The 18,650-nt window shown below is 41.3% G+C and overlaps 1 protein-coding gene across 7 annotated transcripts in view; it reads right to left on the reverse strand.

Annotated features, from left to right (window-relative positions):
• Positions 1-18,650, reverse strand: part of TANC1 (tetratricopeptide repeat, ankyrin repeat and coiled-coil containing 1) — a 252,456-nt gene that overhangs the window by 79,749 nt on the left and 154,057 nt on the right. For all 7 annotated transcript variants that reach the window (XM_027560022.1, XM_027560005.1, XM_027560042.1 and 4 more), the window contains one exon: positions 14,850-14,954. In XM_027560022.1, the coding sequence (XP_027415823.1) occupies positions 14,850-14,954 (105 nt within the window). The remainder of the gene's footprint in view (positions 1-14,849; positions 14,955-18,650) is intronic.

An 18,650-nucleotide genomic window follows, 5' to 3' on the forward strand; every position in this document is an offset into this window, starting at 1 on the left:
TCCATCAGGGAATGAAATAATGTATAACGCAAACTGTGCTTACACAGTTAGAACTTAAGAACAACAAGCAACCTGCCAACAGTCATTCCTCTTCATGTTTTGTTGGTTTTTGTTAATTGTCTAGGTACCTAGACCCATACATTCATGAACCAATGTCCCTGGATGTGGAAATCTGCAGATAATGGGTAATAGGTTATAGAAACATAAAATGAGGAAAAATAAAATCTGAGATATTATCTTTGACATACAGGATCATCACCAAAGTTCAATGCTAACTTTGCCTTTTGTAAGAAAATACAAAAGACAACATAAGCAGAGCTGAGAAAGACCATCTTTATTATTCTCACCCACATTATCAGTTTTGCTAAGTCATGCTTGCAGGATGGTAGCTACAAGGGAAGTTAAATCAGTTGTATCCTCAAGGAAGGAAAAGTACCCCCGCCCTTGCCTGCTCTCAAAAGCTCCCAATGTTTAGGGTGAGAACAGCTGTTTCCCAGCCTGGATATTTTTCAGTTGCTGTAGCATACTGCAGGGGTAAAATTAACCAAGACTTGATTGTTGTGGGTTGAAAGAGCCCTGATGTTTCTGGATCATTTGCGATAAATTCTTAACATGAAAGAGCAGTGGCCCCAAGCCAATGACAGGGGTAAGGGAGCCACCCCAGGGCGGGCCAACCACACCCTCAAAGCCACCCTACAGAAGATTCCTTCCCACCACAGGTCTCCAACCACATTTTGACTCTTAAGATACATGGGCACTGGTGAAAGGAAAGCAGGAACCCAACCAAATCAGCATAGTCCAGGCACACCCAAGGGCTGGGCCACTTCAGAACAGGATCCATGCTGCCCTCCTTGCCCTTAGGCTCGAGCAGAGCAGCCACTTTATCTTAGGTGGCAGCTGGACTGGAGGGAGAACAGGATGCAGCTGCAAAGGGGAAGAAGTGGGTGAGGGGCCAGAACTCAGCCATTTCCCTACTCCACACCCCTCTTTCTTTTCAACAGTCTCTACACTGTGACCCAATTGTGACTTGCCCCAGAATGTCTACCTTCTGGTTCAACTTGAAACACTCTGAGGAAAGAGCCAGAAGTGGCTCCCAGTTGGCAGCTGCTGTCACAAAATTCACTCTGTTGACAAACAGGACCTTTGAGACCAGCATCCTATGTAGGTCCTGCAGCGGGGTGGGTTAGGATAGCAGATTCACACCAGACTGTCAAGGTTTTCAGTTTAAGTGTGTGTGTGGGGGGGGGTGGGGGGGTGGGTGTGGGGGGTGTGTGTGTGTGTGTGTGCACGTGGGCGTGTCCACACACAAATTCAAAGACAACTAGTCATCCAAACTATCCCCCTTCAGGCAAGTTGGGGAGCAGTGGCCATTGCAGTTGCCCAGATACACAAAGGACATCCAAATTCATCATTAACTTGTTCTCTTAACTGTTCAACCTGAACTTTGTTGTTACCAAAGCTCCAAAACTCTACCCGGGTTTGGGATGAACGAACAGATGTTCTGTACTGTAGTTTTGGCATCCATTAAGCCACTGCAATTTTCTTTCTTCCAAAAGCTTTCCAACTGTCTTTTCATCTTACTCTTTCTACTAAAATGTCATCCTAGCGACCTTCTCCTCAGAAGTCCCCTTCAGTCTGAATTCCTTAATCCACGTCAAGCTGTCTTCGTCTTTCCTTCCCTAATGCACAGGGCCCTCTCTTGCTGAACTTTTCATTCTGGCAGAAGGACTCCTGGGTGAAGTATGACAAGGCCGTTTTGGGGAAGATGAGCTGCCCGGGAAAACACTCTGATACACGTGACTGTGAAATGGAAATGGATTTCTCCTTTCATAGTCAGTCACCAAATACTGAGATCTGAACAGTCAGAAAGAATTTTCTTTGAGCTAACAATTCCAAAATGACTTCCACACCAAAATCCAAATGGGATACCTCTAGATGGTCTATTTCTATCCATGTGGTTAATACTAAATCACTTATCAATTATGGGTTACCTTACCCAATACAAATGGGCTGAGGACTGGAGAGAAAGACCTCATCTCTTAGCAATGCTCTGCTATCTCATACATGTCTGGGGTTGGCCAAAAAATTTGTTCAGGTTTTTCTGTAGCATCTTATGGAAAATCCAAACAAACTTTTTAATCAACCCAATAAATATCCAACACATTTATGATGGCTGTATCTGAAGCTGAGAGAGTAATCAGCCTCACACTCCCTAGGATCCCATAGGTAAGCTGACAGTGATTGTCCTCCCAATAATGTACTCAGGCAATCCTTGCTTTCAAACCATTGTGGAATAATCATGTGGAAAAAAGCAAAGGAGATTGCTTCAATCACTCCCTGCCTGGCTCCTTCTAACTATTCACACTTATTGGATCACATTTAGGGGCACCAACATCCAGGTATGGTCCACAAAGTGACTATGCCCCCAGTTACCGCCATCCTAACTTCAAACCTGTGTGTGCCCCTTATAACCATCCCCTCTTCTTTCCCTCCACAGGCTCAGAGGAAAGGACTGTACACTAAAGCTATTCTGGACTCCTTAGTGGGTGAGCCTCTCCAAACCTCAATTTCCTTATCTTGGAAGTGGCCATCATCCATTTCTTTTTGATTGTGAAGTTCAAAACAAATATGAGAAACACCTAATAAACCAAATATCTCTGAAATAAGACACCGTATCAAAGGTGATCATTATTTCTACCAAATTTAACACTAAGAGCCCACTTTCTCACTATTATTACTTCACTTTCTGTTTTCATGTGCTGTGCTTAGTCAACTGCTCAGTCGTGTCCGACTCTTTGCAACCCCGTGGACTGCAGCCTTTCAGGCTCCTCTGTCTATGGGATTCTCCAGGCAAGAATACTGGAGTGGGTTGCCATGCCCTCCTACAGGGGATCTCCCTACCCAGGCATCGAACCCAGGTCTCCCGCATTGCAGGTGAAGACTTTACCATAGGAGCCACTAGGGAAGCCCGTGGCTCCCTATTTATATTTAATGTGTACATGTTTCTCTTACATAAAAATACTTTTCTATTTAGAATTTTCCTGCCTTAATTTAACTGTTTCTGAACTCACTATCCTTTCAAAACAACAAATTCCCTCCTTTGGCTGAGTATCAAACTGTTCCAACTTGGCCCACATCTACTGCTCATTTCCTATCTAACAGTTCCCTCTTCTTAAAGCCGGACTCTACTAGAACTGCAGAGGTCCTTCAGGATTACCAATGATCATGCCACCAAGAGAAGCCATTTCTCCACTCTCCTCCTCCTCCTCAAACTCAACAGAGCACTGAGTGTTGTTGATGATGTCTGGCCATTCACTAGCACGTAGTCTAGAACCACTGACTTAACATCAGCTTCCAAGACAGTACTTCTGATCCAGTCTGTTAACTGCCACACAGCCTTGACTGATGTTAAATACCTCCCTCTCTGCCTCTACCCGTCCAGGACCTGCTTTGTGCTAAACCTGTTGCTGTCCTTGCCTTCTCCACAAACCTTTTCCAGTTTCTTTCTGGTTGCTCCCTCTCCTAAGCCATCACCAGTCCCACCTCCTTGAATTTCCAAAAATATTATTTATAGAGGAGCATCTCTCTAGGCACCTGATCTGGTTCTGTCAATAACGGGTTTCTAGTCTGCAATATGAAAACACAGTTATCATATTGTTGTCCAGTTGCTCAGTAGTGTCCGACTCTTTTCATCCTCATGGACTGCAGCACACCAGGCTTCCCTGTCCTTCACCAACTCCCGGTGCTTGCTCAAACTCATGTCCATCGAGTTAGTGATGCCATCCCACCATTTCATCCTCTGTCGTCCCTCTCTCCTCCTGCCCTCAATCTTTCCCAGCATCAGGGTCTTTTCTAATGAGTCGGTTCTTCACATCAGGTGGCCAAAGTACTGGAGATTCAGCTTCAGCATCAGGCCTTCCAATGAATATTCAGGACTGATTTCCTTTAACATGGACTGGTTTGATCTTCTTGTAGTCCCAGGGACTCTCAAGAGTCTTCTCAAGCACAACTATTCAAAAGCATCAATTCTTTAGCACTCAGCCTTCATGATTCAACTCTCACGTCCATACATGACTACTGGAAAAACCATAGCTTTGACTAGACAGACCTTTGTTGGCAAAGTAATGTCTCTGCTTTTTAATACAATGTCTAGATTTGTCATAGCTTTTCTTCAAAGGAACAAGTGTCTTTTAATTTTATGGCTGCAGTCACCATCCACAGTGATTTTGGAGCCCAAGAAAATACAGTCTGTCACTGTTTCCATTGTTTCCCCATCTATTTGCCATGAAGTGATGGAACCAGACGCCATGATCTTAGTTTTTTGAATGCTGAGTTTTGAATCTGTGTGCATTCTTTCACTCTCCTCTTTTGCCTTCATCAAGAGTCCCTTTACTTCCTCTTCACTTTCTGCCATAAGAGTGGTATCATTTGCATATCTGAGGTAATTGATATTTCTCCCAGCAATCTTGATTCCAGCTTGTGCTTCATCCAGCCCAGCATTTCACATGATGTACTCTCCATATAAGTTGAATAAGCAGGGTGACAATATACAGCCTTGATGTACTCCTTTCCAAATTTGGAACCAGTCCATTGTTCCAGGTCCGGTCCTAACTGTTGCTTCTTGACCTGCATATAGATTTCTCAGGAGGCAGGTAAGGTGGTCTGGTATTCCCATCTCTTCAAGAATTTTCCACAGTTTGTTGTGATCCACATAGTCAAAGGCTTTAGCATAGTCAACGAAGCAGCAGATGTTTTTCTGGAATTCCCTTGCTTTTTCTATGATCCAACGGATGCTGGTGATTTGATCTCTGGTTCCTTTGCCTTTTCTAAATCCAGCTCGAACATCTGGAAGTTCTCAGCTCATGAACTGTTGAGGCCTAGCTTTTTTTGAACATGACCTTGCTAGCATGTGAAATGAGTGCAACTGTGCGATAGTTTAACCATTCTTTGGCATTGCCCTTCTTTGGGATTGGAATGAAAACTGACCTTTTCCAGTCCTGTGGCCACTGTTGAGTTTTCCAAATCTGCTGGCATATTGAGTACAGCACTAGAACAGCATCATCTTTTAGGACTTGAAATAGATCAGCTGGAATTCCATCACTTCCACTAGCTTTGTTTGTAGTGATGCATCATAAGGCCCACTTGACTTTGCACTCCAGGATGTCTGGCTCTAAGTGAACGATCACACCATTGTGGTTATCTGGATCATTAAGATCTTTTTTTGTACAGTTCTTCTGTATATTTTTGCCACCTCTTAATATCTTCTGCTTCTAGATCCATACCATTTCTGTCTTTTATTGTGTCCATCTTTTGCATGAAATGTTCCCTTGGTATCTCTAATTTTCCTGAAGAGACATTATCATATAAGTTATCTTTAAGTTTTTCATCTCATGCATCCCATACTGAAACTGTCACCAAATCTTACCATTTCCTCTTTCAAAATGTTTCCTGAATTAGCCTTTTTCTCTCGCGTCCTCATCCTCTTCAGTCTAGATAACAATTAGACTCTGAATCAATTTTGTCATCTATTTTTATTTTCTCCTTCTCTAAGCTGGTGGTTCTCAAACTTCTGGTGTCAGAGCTCACCTTTAAAAATTAAGGACTCCAAAGTGTTTAGGCTTATGTGGATTATGTCTATGATATTCATCATGTTAGAAATTAAAACTAGGAATTTAAAAATCTATGTTAATCCATTTTAAGTTAAAAATTACATTAACAAATAACACTTTTAGAATAACAACCATATTTTCAATTTAAAAAGTTACTTAAGAATGGCATTGTTTAAATTTTTGCAAATTCTTTTTAACATCTGATTTAGTAGAAGACAGTTGGATTCTAATGTCTACTTCTGGATTCAATCTGTTGCGATAGGTTCTTTGGGTTGAAGCGTGTGAAGAACTGTGGCTTCAGAGGGCTTTCTTTGGGAAAGGGAGGAACCTCTCCAGTTAATTACAGATATTCTTCTTTGATATCACCCCAAAACTTGACAAGTAGCAATTTCTTAAAGGTTAGTTCCAGTGTTGACTCTGAATCTGAATCAATGAACTTTCTGTGCTCTGTTAAAAGAAAATCCAATGGTGTGTTTTATGCTTCAAATGGATTTTACCCATGCAAGATTTTGTAACACCATGTATTGGGTCATTTGGAAAATACTGGTTTTGCAGCTCTTGCAAGTGTTGACACATTTTATTATACAACACCAAAATATCACATTCATTAACATCACCACAGATCTCAACAGAAAAATCCTGAGAAACCATCACACTCACTGTGACAGGTGCAAATTCCCCCAAACCTAATTTTCACTCAAAAGGTCAATTTTTGTCACTGGAACTAAACCCTGCCAGGTGTGTTGTTTTTTTTGTTTTTTGTTTTTTCATAGAAGTGACATGCTCATTTTGTTCCTTTTTGAGAAAATATATGCAAACTACCCAATTTGGAGTAACTAAGATTTGTCAGGAGTACTTTCAAGTAAAAATGATGTTCCCCGTTTTTTATTTGAATGGCTAGTTCAGCTTGCAATTCAATCACACATGTGCTTTCCCTTCAGACAGCCATCATACCTCAGCACACAGTAGACACACTTTCTGCAGACTTCCAATTTCATCTCACCAGATATTTAAAAGGTGGGTATTCAAGGGTCAGGGCTTAAAATTCATCATTTTGGGGGCTTCATCAAGGACATTTTTCAGTTAACTATTATTTCTGATGCAAGTGGGTGGTGGTAAAAAAAAAAAAAAAAAAACCGACATGCAGCCCTAGAATAATAGCAGGTGCCCCTACCCTGACATGTGCTAAGGCATTGGAAGTTTTACCAACAATTGCTCTTGCACCATCACAAATATCAATGTAAAAGAAACGGAAATATCAAGTGTTATTATGAAAAGAGCGGTGACTTCACAGACCCCTGAAAGGGTCTTGGGGATGCCTAGAAGTCCATGTACCACACTTGCAGTCTTTAAATGTTGAACTGTACTAAATTCTCTTTCTTTAAAATAACAAATAAAATCATAATTGCACATACCCTCATCCTACTAACTGATCTCTCATCTTCCATTACTTTCTCAACTCTTTTGGGGTAAAAGAGATGTGGCTTACCCTCACCAATTCTATTTTTTTAATCACATACCCACAACTTAAACTCATTCACTTGCCCAAGGCTCCTGAGACGGCCATAATAGGCACAGTAACTGTTTTTAATGGTCCATCTCCTTTTTTGACTTCCCTGTGTATGTGTGTGTATATATGTATATATTTTTAACTGAAGTATAGTTGACTTAAACAATGTTTCAGGTGTGCAACAAGGTGATTCAGTTATACAAATACACATAATTTTTGAAATTATTTTCCATTATAGGTTATTACAAGATATTGACTATAGTTCCCTATGCTATATAGTAAACCTCTGTTGCTTGTTGCATATCTATTTTTTAATTAGAAATCTAGCATTCTACTCATACTAAGTCAAACAAATGGTATCAAAATATCATAATTTTTTAGTTTAGGCAAAAATTCTTAAGTTTTCTAAGATATATATATTATAGATACTTATACAAAAGTTTTTCTACTACACTTGATAAAGGCTTAAGAAAACATTAAAAAAAAAGAGATGGAGAAACTGAGAACATAAACTAAATGAAATGGTAGCACTGAATATGAAATAGAAAAGTGAAACAAACTAGATAAAAGTAAAAGATCATCACACAGTCCAGATGTTTTTAAACATAACTGCTCACTAGAAACATATCTGGAGCTCTGGAGAAAAAAGCATACCTGAGCATTTGTATTTTTCAAAAAATTTCAAGATAATTGTGATACACATCTGGATTTTTAAAAGTGATATGGGTTTTTCTATTAGACCCTAGCTTTGGTGAGATAGAGGTCTATTATTTTTCTGTTGACCAATCATGATACAATGGTATTAAATGAGTAATAGTTACATCATCACAAAAGTAAAAAATGTTTATCAGTTCTCACAATCAATGGCCAGACAAAAAATAAGAGATAATTACAATTGCAAGCCATAATGGGAATATGACTAACTTAACAATATAAAATAATTACATACAATTTGGGGGGTGTCGAGCAGAGTGATGTAAGTGGAAGTACACATGTTTTCATCCACCCACTCAGTCTACGTCTTTTGGTTGGTGCATTTAATCTATTTATATTTAAGGTAATTATCAATATGTATGATCCTATTACCGTTTCCTTATTTTGGGCTTACTTTCTGTAGGTCTTTTCCTTCTCTTGTGCTTTCTGCCTAGAGAAGGTCCTTTAGCATTTGTTCTAAAGCTGATTTGGTGGTGCTGAATTCTCTTAACTTTTGCTTGTCTGGAAAGCTTTTGATTTCTCCATCAAATCTGAAGGAGAGTGTTGCTGGGTAGAGTATTCTTGGTTGTAGGTTCTTTCCTTTCATTACTTTACATATATCATGCCACTTCCTCTGGCACGCAGAGTTTCTGTTGAGAAGTCAGCTGATAGCCTTAAGGGAGTTCTCTTGTATGTTATTTGTCATTTTCCCTTGTTTTAATATTCTGTCTTTAATTTTTGTCAGTTTGATGACTATGTGTCTCTGTGTGTTCCTCCTTGGGTTTATCCTTCCTGGGACTCTCTGTGCTTCCTGGACTCAGTTGAATATTTCTCCTTTCCCATGTTTAAAATTTTTTCAGCTATTTTCAAGTATTTCCTCAGGTCCTTTCTCTCTCTATTCTCCTTCTAGGACCCCTATAATGTGAATGTTGGTGCATTTAATGCTGTCCCAGAGGTCTCTTAAGCTGTCTTCATTTCTTTTCATTCTTTTTTCTATATTCTGTTCTGTGGCAGTGATTTCCACCATTCTGTTCTCCAGGTCATTTATCTGTTCTTCTGCCTCAGTTATTCTTCTACTGATGCCTTCTAGTTTATGATCCATCTCTGCTTGTTTGTTCCTTAGTTCTTCTAGGCCTTTGGTAAACATTTCTTGCATCTTCTCAATCTTTGCCTCCATTCTTTTCCCAAGATCCTGGATCATCTTCACTATCATTATTCTGAATTCTTTTTCTAGAGAGTTGCCTATCTTTACTTCATTTAGTTGTTTCTCTGGGATTTTATCTTGTCTCTCCATCTGGGACATAACTTCCTTCTTTTTCATCATGACTAGCTTTCTGTAATATGGTTTTTGTTTTAGCTGCTGTGAGACTGTGCTTCTTGCTGCTTCTGTCTGCCCTCTGATAAAGGAGACTAAGGAGGCTTGTGTAAGCTTCTTGATGGGAGGCACTGGAGATGGGGAAAACTGGGTCTTGCTCTGGTGGGCAGGGCCTTGCTCAGTAAAGCTTTAATCCAATTATCTGCTAAAGAGTGGGATTGGGCTCCCTCCCTGGTAGTTGTTTGGACTGAGTTTTTCCCCAGCCCTGGGGTCTACAGGCTCTATGGTAGGGTTAATGGCTAATACCAACAGGGTATACACCAAGGGGGACCTTCCAATGCCCCTGTCTGACCCATGCCTCTGCCCCTGCCGACCCACACCTCTACAGGAGGCCCTCCAACATTAGCAGGTTTTTGGTTCAGTCTCCTGGGGGGTCACTGCTTCCCTCCTCTGGGTCTTAGTGCATGCAAAATTTTGTTTGTGCTCTCCAAGACTGGCATCTCTATTTCCCTCAGTCCTCTGGAAAGCTTATTATCAAATCCTGCTGGTCCTTAAGGTCATATTCCCTGGGGATTGCCAGTCCCTTTTTAGGATCCCCAGGCTGGGAAGCCTGATGTTGGGTTCAGAACCTTCACAATAGTGTGAGAACTTCTTTGGCATTTTTCTCCAGTCTGTGTGTCACCCACCTGGTGGATACGGGATTTGATTTTATCATGATTACGCTCTTCCTACCTCTTGCTGCAGCTTCTTCTTTGTCTTTGGACATAGGGTATCTTTTTTTGGTGGGTTCCAGTGTCCTCCCGTCAATGGCTGTTCAACAGCTAGTTGCAACTTTGGTGCTCTCGCAGGAGGATGTAAATGCCTGTCCTTCTACTCCACCATCTTGAACCGGAAGCCTCCTGTATATTTTTGACCTTGGCACCTATTCTGTCCTCCAAGGAAGGAAGGAACAACTTTCACATCAGATAGAAGGGAAACTTACGGATACTGTGTGGTCTTGTTGGTTTTTCTACCCTTTAAGCTGTGCTTCTTCCATGTTATTCACAGCTCAAGAATAAAATATCAAAGGTTTTTAGGGCTCTTCTTTCAGTGACCTTTTTCCTAGTGTTCAGTCGCTCAATTGTGTGTCCAACTCTTTGAGACCCCATGGACTGCAGCACTCCAGGTTTCCCTGTCCATCACTAACTCCCAGAGCTTACACAAACTCATATCCATTGAGACGGTGATGCGATCCAACCATCTCATCCTCTGTCGTCATCCCTGTCTCCTCCCACCTTCAATCTTTCCCAGCATCAGGGTCTTTTCTAATGAGTCAGTTCTTCGCATCAGGTGGCCAAAGTATTGGAGTTTCAGCTTCAGCCTCAGTCCTTTCAATGAATACTCAGGACTGATTTCCATAGTGTAATACACCTTGTCTCATCACATCCACTCTAGGCAAAAGGCTACCCAGGTTTCCTCCTGAACTCTTAAGCCCCAGTTTTATTTTTCCAGCTATTCAGAGGACATCTTTGCCTGGATGTTTCCAAACCTCAAACTCAACACGCCTGAAACCAAACTCAAACCAAAATGGACAGGTACTTCTCTTCCAGTGTCCATTTAATGTAGTCTCAAAACTCTGAAGTCATCATCTTTGTCTCTTACAGCTTCCATGTCCTTGCAATCTCTCGGGAATCTTCCTACCCCTCACTTCTTTCCTGATCGTGTTCTATGGATAATTTGAGATCTTAGTCTCTCACGTAACTATTGAAATCATTTTCTAACCATTCTCTATGACTGCAGTCCCCTTCCTGCCCCCACTCCATCCTAAACTTTGCTGACAGGTGAATCTTAATGCACAGGACTCCAAGCAAGTCTTTCCTGGCACAGCATCTCCATCTGCACTGGATTTGTCACACAGCTTAGATTAGTCAACACTATTCCTCCGCCCCCATACTATAGCTACTCTGTATATATAAATCTCTAATCCCTGCCCAGACTCTAAGGCTCCAAGAGAAAAGGATCTATGCTTGAAAAGCTATCTCAAATAGCATCCAACACAATTCTTTTCACAGAACAAGAATTTTTTATTCAAGGAAATGCAGAACGAATGGCTATTCTACTCTAGTCTCTGTTCCACTGCACACATACCAGGGATGTTTCCCCTTCTATGCTTCTATCGAGCTAAAACCTTATTCAACCATTGGTCAAGTAGCGCAACACCATTCTAAGAAGCCGGAATTTAAATTAGCAGGAGCAATGTTACCTCTTGGGAAAGCAAGAGCAGTGTAATCAGGAGGAAAAAAAGTCATGTTTTCTTTCTTAAACTGAGTAGTGGTTAGACAGGTATCATATTCTTCATACCTTTTTCATTCTCTACATCTTTCTGAATGTCTAAAATAGTCATCAAAAACGTAAGGTATCAATATTTACTGAAATATATCTAAAAAAGGATTCACTCCTCCCAGTAAGATAGTTCTGCATTTCATTATTTTTCTGTTTCATATGTTAGTTCTATTTGCTAACCAGATGGCTAGAAAAAAAGTTGTATCATATTTTGGATTGATCTTCATCAAATAATGACTCATAAGACTAAAACCTTCTCACCCTTTCCCATCAAAGCTTGCTCAAGGAGCAAGGATAGATCGAAGCAAACCTAAACAGATTATGGCTGCCCCGAATTCAAGAAAAACATAGCTGTGAATCCTATTACAGTTAAATAATCCTCCCTAATTTATCTGTTTTTTTAGTTTTCCCTTAAAGCAGAGGTATTGTTCTGTGGGTGGCATTTTCCCCATAAACAATATGTTGGCCTAATAATAGGAAGCTTATTTGTGAAGAACTTACTTTATATATAAGCTTATTAGGATCATTTGACAGGAAAAAGGGGATTATATTTTGTTTGAGGACTAAGAAAAAATGCTGTTTTTCCAATACATTTAAAAATACTGAATAAGGTAGAATCTTTCCATAAAAAGGTTTGCAGGTTAGTGTAAACTTTAATAAACAGGTTCTTTGCTTGTAACAAAAATGTTCACCTGCCATATCATATTTCCCACTTCCCAGATGGCTAAAATATGCAGATTACAAATACAACTGTTTATAAATAAATGAATAAATTTCAAGTGCTCACTGTTTTTGTTTTACTTTAAATTTCAGAAAGCTAAGAGTCAAGGATTTATGGAGCCACACAACCATAAAGCAAGGCAGTTTAGTCTGGGAAGGGAATTTCAAACATCTAGGAATAACCTGATATTTCACAAATCCATGAAAAATTTCAAAAGCATTTCACAAGGGGCTGTTTTCAATAGTTCGTCAGACTGGTGAATACCAAAATGCTATTACTGACAGCATCCAGAAGAGTGTCTTAGAGACTTTTTTTAAAAAATGCCCAAAAGAAGTATGTGAAGTATACGCCCAAGGTTTAAATTAAAACTTCAGTGATACTACTGCTCTGAAAGCCTAGAAATTAGGATTTAGCTCATCATGCATCTGTACATGTTTGGATGAATACTCAGACTCAATTAGTTTCCGTTTGCTCCAGATTCAATGACCTGGACATAAAATTTATACTTTAATATGGCAAACTTCATTAACCCCACAGAAATGTAAAGGAGTCTGTGGGGAATTACAAAACATGCCATCCTTTACTAATTATCAAGCTAAATTTTGTTAGGCAACCACCTCTTTATCTACCAACAGATAACTCTGATGGGGATCCCACCAGCACCATGGCAACCCATGAAAAACTACATGCCCACAAGCATGAACTACATCCCTTTCCCAGACACCTAAAAAAAGAGGAAATGTACCCTGCTTCTTAATTCTAGGCAAACTTCTGGAAATCCCTGGTATGTATTCGCAGCCCAGGTATGTCACAATGTCAGTCCCCATTGAGAAGGATGAGCCTAAATCCAAGAGCAAGGGTCTCAGGAGTAAGCGTGTCTGCAGACTGCTGGCTACACCAGCAACATCAATCACTGTGCTTGAATTTAGCTCAGCTGGCAGCCAAGCACAAGAACACCTTCTCCCCTAAGAAAGTCAATTCTGCCTTGAACAAGGGGAGAAGAGTTGACAGTGGGAACTATTTATAACCTCATTTCTTTGCCCAACAAAAATCCTATTTGTCCTCATTCTTACCCCAGAGGGAGTCCTAAACACTAGACAGGACCTCAACAGGACTCCCGCCCATGGAACAAGGGGTCCTATCAGGCAGTCTACACCAGTCAAATGCCAGGGGCGTAACCAACCAGGACTCCACAGGCAAATGGGGACAAGGGCAGGGGTTGGCAGGCTTAGTCTTAAATGGGCAGACAGCTCACAAACTCAGATTATTGATATTCACTTCAGAGGAACACGTTTCCATTTTCTTTTTGATACCCAGAATAGAAGTGAGAGAACAGATCAGCCCACAGACACTGGGCACATGTGAATTCACAACCAGGAGGGTCCTCATGTTTGTAGGTTCTCTGGCTGTTCTAACCAGGCAGCACCACGGATCCTCCCCTCTGCAAGACCACACCCCTGGCGCCCTGCCCCTCCCCAGCACAAATCCTAGTGTGAGTCTCTCACAGAAGCCAAATGACTGCATGCCTGGACAGAAGGAAAAACGGTGGGGCTGCTGGTCCCACCTCGGCCCCCACCCGCCCCGAACACCTCTTTCTGATTTTCATTTTCTGCCAACCCTTCACTCAGCTTATTTTTAACTTTACTGTCACCACCACCACCCCACTCCATGTTCCTATCACATTTTACACTTCATACCCACTCCCCACCATGCCCTGGCCAACACATGAAATGCACACACGGTGGCAGAAAATAAAAGGAGAGCTGTACTCTTTCCCACCCACAATTAGAGAAACAAGGATGCCATTTCTTCTAAGGTGGAGATACGGGTGACTTTTCTCTTTCATCATTACTACATAAACTTGTGTCCATATTGGAGGTACAATAGGCTTCTCCACATTCCTCAGAATTCTTAATCATGTGTTTCTGCAGCAAAATAGGATATAAACTCAAAACACACAAAGACTTTAGAGTTGTGAGTTGGGGAAACACCCCCACTGACAGGAACGAACAGGTCCATTCTTGATTCAATTAAAATAAATAAAGTGCTATTAATATATCTACAAAATGCTAGAGCTTTTGTCTGTTACATGTATTTTCAGATAGAAGGAAAAAAGCAAAATATAAAGTGTCTTTATGAAAAGGTATTAATCAATTTGGAGGGTTTTTTGGTCTCTACTTCAACATTCTCTAAAGAAAAACTTTTGATGTTAAAAAAATAAGCAGCTTTCAAAAGCTACCAAGTGCTTTTACGAAAGCTAGGTATTATAAGCTTTGTCCAGCTACAGTTTCAGCTTTTCAGCCAAAGCCTGTTGTTAAAATATTCTAAAATGATGGAGAACTAAAAAAAAAAAATATATATATATATATATATATATATATATTGGAAACAGTCTGCTGGCTGGCTTTTTATATCCCCCCATACTGGGGAGGTCAAAATTGATGGGAAATAAGTCTCAATCCATAAACAATGCATATGCACCATTGTTCCTACACTGTATACAATCTAAAGAATTCACAGTAGCTAAACAGATCTCTCTAACTGCCCAAGGAAAACCACTTCCCAGATATATTCAGTTTAGCGAAGGATTCCTACAAGAGGCACTCAAGTTTCCCTCAAAAGTGGAGTGTCACAGTGTAAAATCTTTAGGGGGGGAAATCATGGCAAACATATCCTTACCATTCTCACTGGGCTCTGCTGGCTTGGGCACGTCTCGGAACGGGATTATGACTGCATCTCCAGGCACTCTGGGGCTTTCCACATACTTGGGCTTCCTGACAGGACCTGTAGCAGGGAAAGATCTGAGTGTGTCTAATTTTTTCCAGCTGCAAACAAAGCTTCAGAATGTACAGTGCATGTCCTTACCAGAACCCAGAGATGCCTAAAGAGCCAGCCCCTTCCCCTCCCGTGAACACACACGCGGTCATTTCAGTACAGACGCAGCAACGTCCAGACTGGGCTGCCAAAGAGATGGGTGGAAGCTCGGCTCGCAGAATGTAAACTCTGACAAAAACAAAAGCAGCTCTTCTGCTATGCAGCCTCTACAGCTGTCTTTGGTATATGTCACGGAAGTGACTTTGACATGTTCGGACCTGGGCGGCTCGTGGTGAAGGATTTTTTTAACTTGGAATTTGTCTCTAACTGGGACCAAGACGATCAGGTTGCCTGGTACCTCCCCAAAGTCAGGAGGCAAGGATCATAGGCCGCCAGGCTGTAACATCAACATGCTCTGCGCAGCCATGGAACGCAGGCGTTTGATCAGCCTGGTGACACATGGCAATTGTGCCGGGCAGGAAAGACGGCTGCTTTCTTGTCAGCTGACATAGAAGAGGGAAGGCAGAGCAGTCAGTCCGGCATGCAATTCGGGACACAGAGAGCCTGTTAATCATCCCTCTCACCACCTCTTCAACCCCAACTTATCATCAGATAATCTGGAATTCTGAATTAGGCTACATGAAACCATCACACATTGCTGGTGGTAATGTACACGCACAGTCACTTTGGAAAACAGCTTGGCAGTTTCCAAGAAGGTTACACATATGGTCCAATAAACCCACTTCTGTGTAAATATACATTCAGACAAAAATCTGTACATGGATACTCTTAGTAACATTACTCATTAACAGCCAAATGTCCATCAACTGATGACAACAAAATGTGATATACTTATCACGGGGCAATAAAAAGGAAGTACTGATTCATGCTAAACATGGGCGAAGCCTGAAAATATTTTGCTCAGTAAAAGAAGCTAGTCCCCAAAGACCACATAATATATGATTCCATTCAAATGGAATGTCCAGAAGAGGCAAATTTACAGAAACAGAGTATGAATGGTTACCAGGGCATGGGTAACCATGTGCAGGCTTGTGGGGTGATGGCTAGGGAGTCTGGAGTGATAAAATTAATCTAAAATTGGGTTGTGGTGATGGCACAAAACCTTGTGAATATACTAAAAACTGCTGCAGTGTACACTTCAAATGAGTGGATTGTATGGTATGTGAATTATATCTAAATGAAGCTGCTTTAAAAAAAAAACACAAAAAACACTGCCTATTCTGTCCAGTCCTTTCAAACATCCCACGACACTTTGGTCCAGAATCATCCACTTGACTCTTGTTTTCCTTGGTTGCCTTATACTTAAAGTGTGCTTTTAATAAACATTTCACATCACTAAGAGAAGGTGGAGGATGAGTCACAGACAGGGGTCTACAGTTCTCTCTCCTGTTCAGCCCTCAGACACAACCCGGCCCCTCCCAGGACCTCAGCCTCCGCACTGCACACTGACGGGGGAGTCAGGCAGATTCTGAAATCCTCCTGTGTCAAACGTCTCATGCATCTGAGAAATTCTATTCAGAATGTGGTTTATGGTGAGACATGCTGCCACCTAAAGGTTTACTGCAAAAGTGTCTACACTACTATAAAAATAATCTAATTCCCAGCCAGTTATAACGTACCACAACCGAAAATAGGCTACAAGATCAAAGAAGCTTATAGAGCTTCACAAATAGGATATCATTTCAGACTTTAGAAATCATGATTCCAAAATGACTAAAGTAGTAGGTAACCATATGGCTGTCTTCATGATTGATTTAACCCTGTTAGAAAGGGAGTTTTTTAATTAATTTATTTATTTGGCTGCACTGGGTCTCAGTGGAGGCCTGTGGGATCTTTCCTTGTGGCATGCTGGCTTAGCTGCCCTGGGGCATGCGGGATCTTAGTTCCCCAACCTGGGATGGAACCTGCATTCCCCTGCGTTGGAAGGCAGATTCTTAACCACTAGACTGGCAGGGAAGTCCCAGAAAAGGACTGTTTTTAAAGGTTGAAATGGAATGGTTACTGCGGATGGGCAGAAGGAAAGTAAGTGGAAAATGTCAGCTATACAACGGTACACAAAATACAATTCAGATTTTATTAAGAATACACATCTATCCATATATAAATATGCATGAAGGGAAAGACTGAGGAGAGGGGAAACAAAGATATTTGCTGTGATCAGATCAGACCAGATCAGTCGCTCAGTCGTGTCTGACTCTTTGCGACCCCATGAATCGCAGCATGCCAGGCCTCCCTGTCCATCACCAATTCCCAGAGTTCACTGAGACTCATGTCCATCGAGTCAGTGATGCCATCCAGCCATCTCATCCTCTGTCTTCCCCTTCTCCTCCTGCCCCCAATCCCTCCCAGCATCAGAGTCTTTTCCAATGAGTCAACTCTTTGCATGAGGTGGCCAAAGTACTGGAGTTTCAGCTTCAGCATCATTCCTTCCAAAGAAATCCCAGGGCTGATCTCCTTCAGAATGGACTGGTTGGATCTCTTGCAGTCCAAGGGACTCTCAAGAGTCTTCTCCAACACCACAGTTCAAAAGCATCAATTCTTTGGCGCTCAGCCTTCTTCACAGTCCAACTCTCACATCCATACATGACCACAGGAAAAACCGTAGCCTTGACTAGACGGACCTTTGTTGGCAAAGTAATATCTCTGCTTTTGAATATGCTATCTAGGTTGGTCATAACTTTCCTTCCAAGGAGTAAGTGTCTTTTAATTTCATGGTTGCAGTCACCATCTGTAGTGATTTTGGAGCCCAGAAAAATAAAGTCTGACACTGTTTCCACTGTTTCCCCATCTATTTCCCATGAAGTGGTGGGACCGGATGCCATGATCTTCGTTTTCTGAATGTTGAGTTTTAAGCCAACTTTTTCACTCTCCACTTTCACTTTCATCAAGAGGCTTTTGAGTTCCTCTTCACTTTCTTCCATAAGGGTGGTGTCATCTGCATATCTGAGGTTATTGATATTTCTCCTGGCAATCTTGATTCCAGCTTGTGTTTCTTCCAATCCAGCGTTTCTCATGATGTACTCTGCATATAAGTTAAATAAACAGGGTGACAATATACAGCCTTGACGAACTCCTTTTCCTATTTGGAACCAGTCTGTTGTTCCACGTCCAGTTCTAACTGTTGCTTCCTGACCTGCATACAAATTTCTCAAGAGGCAGATCAGGTGGTCTGGTATTTCCATCTCTTGAAGAATTTTCCACAGTTTATTGTGATCCACACAGTCAAAGGCTTTGGCTGTGAAGGAGACAGCAACTAGGAAAAACCTGAACGGGGCAGGCAGAAACAGACCCAGGACAACTGCAAGAGATTTTCTACACTGTGGGTTCCCAAACCACTCCTTATAGTAAAAGAGATCAAGAGCACCTTTCTCTCTTCATCCACTCTTCTCCATTTACAGAACTCAAGGGAGCTAAAGCCTTTTTTTATTATTTTCCAATGATTCAAGTTACCCAAAACAGCAACCAGGCTCTACTCATGGAGTACCTGTAAGTTTCTGTTCACCTTAACTCCTTGGAGAATAGTAATAACTTACAGAGACCTACTTCCCAGCAATCCACCTATCCCATACATCCTTCCAAAACGTTCTCCTGCACGTGGATGAACAACGACTGTTAGGAATGGTTGGAATATGAACCTCAACATCA

Source organism: Bos indicus x Bos taurus, chromosome 2 (genome assembly GCF_003369695.1).
Source record: "Bos indicus x Bos taurus breed Angus x Brahman F1 hybrid chromosome 2, Bos_hybrid_MaternalHap_v2.0, whole genome shotgun sequence".
NCBI lineage: Eukaryota > Metazoa > Chordata > Mammalia > Artiodactyla > Bovidae > Bos > Bos indicus x Bos taurus.